At 35.7% G+C, this 7,359-nt stretch overlaps 1 protein-coding gene across 1 annotated transcript; it reads left to right on the top strand.

Annotated features, from left to right (window-relative positions):
• Positions 1-630: 630 nt before the first annotated feature.
• On the top strand, positions 631-5,913 carry LOC135688453 (short-chain dehydrogenase/reductase family 16C member 6). Its single transcript, XM_065205309.1, has 5 exons — positions 631-889; positions 2,189-2,460; positions 3,439-3,683; positions 4,268-4,399; positions 5,197-5,913. Exons 1-5 carry the CDS (start codon positions 640-642, stop codon positions 5,288-5,290), a joined length of 993 nt encoding a protein of 330 aa, XP_065061381.1. The 5' UTR covers positions 631-639; the 3' UTR covers positions 5,291-5,913.
• Positions 5,914-7,359: the final 1,446 nt, after the last annotated feature.

Genomic DNA, 7,359 nt, shown 5'->3' with positions numbered 1-7,359 from the left:
TTTGGCCCGAAGCCTCTCCAAGCTTGTTTGAAAGAATTGCCAAACGATCAAACGATATGAACTGAAGAATGCTGAATTCAACATACCAAGATACAGAACTTTGATATACGGAAACCATCCATTAATTAGATACTTGAGAACTATGGTATGGTTAAAATTTAACGCGAAAGTTAGAAATTGTTAGAATCCAAGGACATTTTTTCATTTTTGCGAACAATGATATGTACCTTTTTTTAAAGAGATGTATAATTTTATCTGGCTTTGCATACTGTATTGTAAAACATGAAAGTTTTTTATTTTTTCATCAAGCAACAGTTAATTTATATGCTTCTATATAATGATATATAATTTCACCCTCACTTTATGCTAAATACATGACATATCAGGCACCGCGGAGCAGGGAGGCTGGGGGTAGGGGCTTTAGCCAAAAAGTGCAAAATATTAAGTATCAAACTACCAGAAAAGCCTCTTTTTATACGGTTTTAGCCCCCCCCCCCCACTTTTTTAGACCCCCCATTTTCTCAACGCTCCGCGGTGCCTGGACAGAATAATACTGACACTGACACAATAAAAAAATTGAATTTGGGTCAAAGTTCACAAAATCACAAGGGCACAAGAATCAAAGTCAAAGTTGTTGAGATGGCGACCTTGGAAGGAAGTGGAGATGCAAAGATCAAATACATTAGGCCATCTCCTGAGCAGACTGGATGCTTTGCATTAATAATCGAATTCATCAAAACGATAATTGATGTTAATATAATAATATTGTTATCAATTATCAGATTTTTTGTTCCTGCAAAAAAGAAAGACTTGAGTGGCGAAATCGCAGTAATTACAGGCGCTGCAGGATATATTGGGAGACTTCTCGCATTACGTTTTGCAGCAAAAGGTAATCTTAACAAACGTTTGCATTATATTCAATTTGTATATGAATTGCAATAGAATTTGTGAGTGTCGAAAAAACATCTGATAATTCCAGGTGCGCCAGCACTCCCTACTTTTACATATACTTTAAATTCAATGGGCCGATCTTGTTTCTAGGTGTGCCCTACCACTACCAGGACTGCATCTGCAAACTTGGCATAATGTCAGAAAAACTCTTAAATTTCTTGTCTGATATTTTCTTTTTAGTATTTACAATATCTGTGTATTGGTATAGTTGTCAGGAGTGCCCTCCTTAAAGTAGCAACAACCTAGACCAAACCAATTGTCACACCGTATATACTTGTATTTGTGTTATAAATTCTCTTTTGTTTATATCAATCATTCAAAATGTTATTGATACTTCTCATTCATGGAAAATCATTCACATAATGAAGGGTTTTTGAAGGCCAAGGTAGAAATTTGCCCAAACAAACATAAACTTGCTAAGCCCCCCTAAAGCGGCTAAGCCTCCCCCCAGCCCTAGCAACGCTAGTAGTAGTGTAGTAGTGGAATTTAAAATGAAACTGAACTGATTTTTCCAACAGCACAAATCCTGAATAAGTGATTATGTGCAACTATTAACTAAGCAAGTCATTCAACAAACTTGCCTTGAAACCAGGTCTGGACATGTGAGTTTGTAGAAAGATTGTCTAGGGGTGCTGTCACATCTAAGAATCCCTAACTAGTTCATAATTCAATTACACTCATTTTTTAAAAGAAAAACAATTTAAGAAATGTGTACTGGAAAATCAGAAAAAATTTAGAAACTTTGGTACTAGAAGATAAAAAGTTAAAAAACTTTTAAAAGTTCTGAAAGGGCTAAACTTGAAAGTTTTTATGCAAAATGATTTTCAGGTTGACAATAGAAATTTAGACAGAGAATGAAAATATGCTTCCCCCACCAAGAGAATCTCTCGACAAAAATGTCATGAGTATTTGAAAACAATAGAAACATTAATCAACAGCTGTTTTTTTTGCAGCTAAGATCACCCTCCCCATAAAATCTGTGTTGGAAAGTTTTGTAGCATTAAATAACTGAATATTGGGCCACAATTGCTTAAAAAAGGTACATCATATGTAAGAAACTCTAAAAAACAATGACTATTTGAATTGCTCAAAGGCATAAGAAACTGGAATACTCAACATCTTTGCCCAAAGGTTTAAGAAACTGGAATACTCAATGTCTACTTTGAAAAAATCAGTGTAGTAGAAAAGGTACTTGCAATGCAAAATTTTTAATCGATTTTATGTAATTTTTTAACAGGTGCTGCAGTTGTCCTTTGGGATGTCAATAAAGCTGGTTTGGAAAAGGTTGAGCAGGAGATTATTGACAAGGGTGGGCATGCCTTTGCTTATTTTTGCAACTTGAGAGACAAACATGACATCCAAAGAACGGCAGCTAAAGTCTCAAAAGAAGTTGGGAATCCAACTATTCTTGTTAACAATGCTGGCATTGTTGCTGGGAAATTTCTTCTTGACTTAAGTGAGAATGAGATTGAAGCTGCATTTGAAGTCAACACCCTTGCTCATTTCTGGGTATGTTATGATTTACATCTGTGTTTATTGGAAATTCTTAAATATTTGAAAATGAGAATTTGGTATGAATCTGTTGTTCTGTTCCTAGCTTGTAAGCAGAAGTTGGACTAATTCTAGTTTAGCCTTGTCCTTTGATTGTCTGTCAGTTCTAGGTGGCCAAGGATTCACAGCAGAGCAGAGTTGTTACAAATTGATCAACCATTACGTAACTTTATGCTACCTGTTTTGAAGTTCACTATGTGACCAAAGACCTTATGTTCTTAGCAACATCTATAGTAGGTAGGGTCACACGATAGAGAAATTTGGAAGTATGAGGTGCTACACCTCATCTGTTTTCCATCTGAACACAACTTTGTTTACAGAATGAGTTTATAGAGCAGCAATTCTTGATAAATGTTTTATTAATTAAGGATTGATAATACAAAGCAGTTTGCAGGAGGATCATGTGGGGTTACTTTTGAAACACAATGCAAGAAAACATGTGCTAACATGTAGTTGCACACAGGTTTAAATATTTGAGCCTGCAGCATTAATTCTCTTTCTGACACCTCAAAAAAGTCTCACTTGTTAAAGGCAAAAACAAAAAATAATTTACTGTCATGTCATTTTCATCCCAAACCTATGAAAGTGCCTACCAGGGCCTATGAAAGTGCCTACCAGGATGGGGAATAGCATCTTAAAAGTTGGTCTAAATTTTAAATTCCCCCCTCAAACCCCATTCAAGTTTATAGTGGGTGACCTCTTTCAGCACTGAAATCTGCTTTAATATCCATAGTTTGAGCCTCACAGGATTAAACGAAATGCCCTCAGCTTAGATACCTCAAAACAAAAAGAATAATACAATAGAAGGAACTGGGTTTTAAGACAAAAACCTGCTAACATGCACTGCAGTCAATAATCGCACACTTTCATTCAGTTAGATGCTTTTAGTAATAATACTAGTAGTTTCTAAATGTTTACAATTGGTTCTGTTTATAGACCACCAGAGCATTTGCACCAGCTATGATAAAAAGTAACCATGGCCACATTGTTGCTGTAGCATCTATTCTTGGAACTGATGGCTTAGCTCAACTTACTGAGTATTGTGCCACTAAGTATGCTGTAAATGGGTTTATGCAGTCACTGAGAAGGGAATTTGATTTCCAGGGGTATGATGGTATACATTGTACAACAGTGAATCCATTTGTCATTGACACTGAGTTATTTCAAGGTGTTACAATCAGGTTTGTTTCTTACAATTTTTTTGTAAATTTAAAAGATATGTCCCCATTGGCTTACTTATCAATATACATACATTTTTGTTTGAAAATATTTATTTAAAGAAACAAAACTTGTTTCCCTTTACACACTTATATACACATGAAATTTTTATAGCATCTGAACAAGATAAAGTTTTGCAATAAATTGAACATAAAATTATGCTATATCTAATCTACATTTAGTATCTGTGGCATCTCATGTATTGGGGCTAATGGGACTAAGCCTTGCTAAATAGTTCTAAGAATTTCTAGCAATTCAAGCAATTCAGTTCAATCAAAGCTGAATGATAAACATTGTATGTTGTTGGGATAGGCTATGTATCTTGCAGTGGAACAACTTTTAAAGGCCTGCCATTACCAGCTCACTAGCAAATTTTATATTACTGACTCATTGAATATTACGTCATCAGCCCCACCAAACAATTCCCCATCAGCTGCCACTCTTTAGTATGGTAAAAAGAAAATATGTTGATTTCATCGAAAATTTCATTCCTAGTGCTAGAAATTTGAGACATTCAAAGTTGGTCCTTTTAAATTTTCTTTTTCAGGTTTCCAAAAATGCCATTCCTATATGTCTTGAAGCCTGACTTTGTTGCTGACAAGATCATGGAAGCAATTGAGACAAACCAGATTTTACTTAATATACCAAGATTCTGTTACTTTACACCTTTGCTAGCAAGGTAACAGTTTTTTCCACTACTTCCATTGATATTAAAATTATATAGTGGACTCCACTTCTAGTCATATACACACAATGTGTACACCAAATGCTGCTTGGTAAGTTGTGACTGTAAGCAGAGTGTGACAGTTAACAGAGCTAAATTAGACTGTTTTGGATATTTGGGATGAAATGCTATGTAAAGTGACTATAAGTGGGGTCTTCTGCTCAGGCCTGCAGTGTGCCACAATTTCTCCCCAAGCAGCTCAGGCAAAATCTGTTTTATTTGATTTGATGATGTTTTTACTAAGAGCAGGTTTTATTTTATTTATAACGGCTCTGTTTGGGTTTGCAAACAAGGAAAAATATTCTAATTTGTAAAGTGAAAGCAGATGAAGCCTATGGGATTGCAACAATGTTTTAATGTCCTAAAAAAATTGTAGATCTCCGCTAAAACAGAAAATTGCAATCATTTTAACATTTATAGTGGCCCCTTGGTGGTGCCAGGTCCTAGGACAATTACCTCATACCTAATTTGCCCACCTTTCCCTTTCTCAGTTTGTTTGCCCCTGCCCACCTCCCCCTTTCTCAGTTTATTAGGGGTTGTTTAATTAATTTTCTATAAGATTTGAACTTGATTGAATCTGTAATGAAGTAAAAATTGTCATCAATTTACTCAATTTAAGCTATTCAATTGTTCACCAAAGGTCATTATGTACATTCAATTATTCCCCAAAAATTCAAGTTTTTTTTTATTATTCTAGTTATCAATAATGTCTCATTTTGATGCTATCAAATAATGATAAAACATTTTTTCAGCATATTACCCATGAAAGCTGCTGACCGCCTACAGAAATTTGTTGGTTCTACAACTGCCATGTCAAATTTCATTGGAAGAAGGAAAGGCAGCTAAAAAGAAACAGTTTTATCCCTGTTGGTGTTTTAGATTTTTCAGGTTGATCATGGGATTCTAGAAACGACAATGTGGTAATTTACTAACCTTGCATAAAGCTAAGTGCATTGACTTAATCTTTTTGTTGTAATGACGTAGCCAAATTTTTTACTAACAGAAGATACATTTTTTTTAATAACATGTACTTCCTTGCAGAACAGGGTTAGGCATTGTTCTTTCAAGTTTTTAAAAAGATTTAGACCTAATTTTCCTACTAGCTGGTACAATAATAACAGTAAGGCCATTTTAAGCATGATAGTAATTTGATTTATCCTCCCCCCTACCATCCTCAAAAGCATTCAATGAATATCTCAAGAACTGTACACTTCAAACTTCACCTTGCTAGGCTAGAGACAACCAAGAAAAGCAACCATTTGAGATCCATCAGATTTTCTTGTAGTCAAAGGGTAAAGATGGGAGGGGAACCACATGCCCCCTGTATGACAGATCTTACTTATCTAATAGGTGCTTAATAGACATGTTCATTATTTTTGTATGGTTAATTGTGACTAATGCGTATGCAGGATTTATGTTTCAAAATTGGCACCAGTACAGTGTATAGATGTTTATGATCTTAATCGAAATAGAGCACATTTTTGCTCTTTGTACTTTTTCTCGTTCCTAATACCCAATTTAATTCTAATTTTTAGATGCTAAATCCCAAGTTAGGACATGTGTTATGGCTTGCTAGAAATATATCCATTCCTCTGGTAACAATTTACTCCAAAACAGGACACTTGTCTCTAGTGTTTTCGTTATTATACAACATATGTGACCTTAGGTGAGACTCCTGTGAGACACTCATGTAGTGATTCCCCATTACTTGACATGTATGCATAAAGCCCTGGTCAAACGATCTAAAATTTCACCCAACATTTCGCCCAACATCATGGTTGGTGAAATGTTGGATCGTTTGACTACCATGTTGGGTCATCCAATATCATCATTTTGATTATGAATGAAACTTGAAACTTGAGGTCAAAAATGTTGGGAAGCCTACATCCAACAATTTTATTGTTTTGAAGTGTTATGTGAAATGTTGGATCGTTTGACCACCTTAGCCATAATTGTTGGCTCTGCGCAACACATTATAGAAAAACGTAGATCTTTTAAACATTGCAAGAACAAGAAGATGACCTAAGGGGCTCCTCGCCTAAAGATATTGCTCATAATAGTCCTACTTATGCTGGGATAATTCCTGTTGGGCTGTACCATCTTGGTCGCCGCAAGGGAATGGTGATTGCTTCTTTAAATATTAATAGTTTACAATTACATCTAGATGAAATAAATGCTTAGTTAATGAAAAAGGAATCAACATCCTAGCAGTGAAACTAAGCTTGACATTAAATCGCCGATAACTTTCTCGCGATCGAGGGCTACACTCTACACAGGGAGGACAGAAACAGGAGTGGGGGTGGAGTTGCTGTGTGCGCAATTTGTTGAAACACAATAAACGAACGGACATACCCGATAAGTCTCTCGAACTGGTTTGCATAGAAATCGAACCTATTAGAGCCAGGCCCTTTCTTATATTTGCCTGTTACCGACCTCCATCTGCCCTTATTGAGTCTTTCAAAAACTGGAAGAAAATTTAGAATATTTCGATAGGGAAAAAGAAAGAAATTATCATCATGGGTGATACCAACTGGGACTTCTCTTCGAAGGTAGCTGATGAATATTGTAGCTCGATCAATAATACTGCATATTTAGCTGAGATCTATGATTTGTTCGGTCTGACGCAAATGATACGCGAGACTACAAGAGTGATGCTAACTTCATCAACGATTATCGACCACATAGCCACGAACAAGCCTGAAAACGCGGTTGCATCTGGCGTCTTTAGTATTACTTTAAGCGACCACTATCTTGTTTAGGTAACTAGAAAATTTATGAGCTCCACAAAACGTCAGCGTAAAACTATATTCACTAGAAAAATTTAAAATTTCAACAGTGACTATTTCCTGTCGGATCTAGGCCAGATCGACTGGGACACTATCGTCAGTTCAAGTAAAGATATTAATGAGGCATTC

Source organism: Rhopilema esculentum, chromosome 19, assembly GCF_057945365.1.
Source record: "Rhopilema esculentum isolate cy_ngs chromosome 19, ASM5794536v1, whole genome shotgun sequence".
Classification (NCBI taxonomy): domain Eukaryota; kingdom Metazoa; phylum Cnidaria; class Scyphozoa; order Rhizostomeae; family Rhizostomatidae; genus Rhopilema; species Rhopilema esculentum.
This window is presented reverse-complemented; position numbering and strand designations above follow the sequence as displayed.

Excerpts from the sequence above, each read along its gene's own strand:
- LOC135688453 (XM_065205309.1), top strand. The coding sequence starts at position 640 with ATGGCGACCTTGGAAGGAAGTGGAGATGCAAAGATCAAATACATTAGG. Across the intron at positions 890-2,188 it reads ATTACGTTTTGCAGCAAAAG|GTGCTGCAGTTGTCCTTTGG; the intron begins GTAATCTTAACA and ends ATTTTTTAACAG. Across the intron at positions 3,684-4,267 it reads TTTCAAGGTGTTACAATCAG|GTTTCCAAAAATGCCATTCC; the intron begins GTTTGTTTCTTA and ends TTTCTTTTTCAG.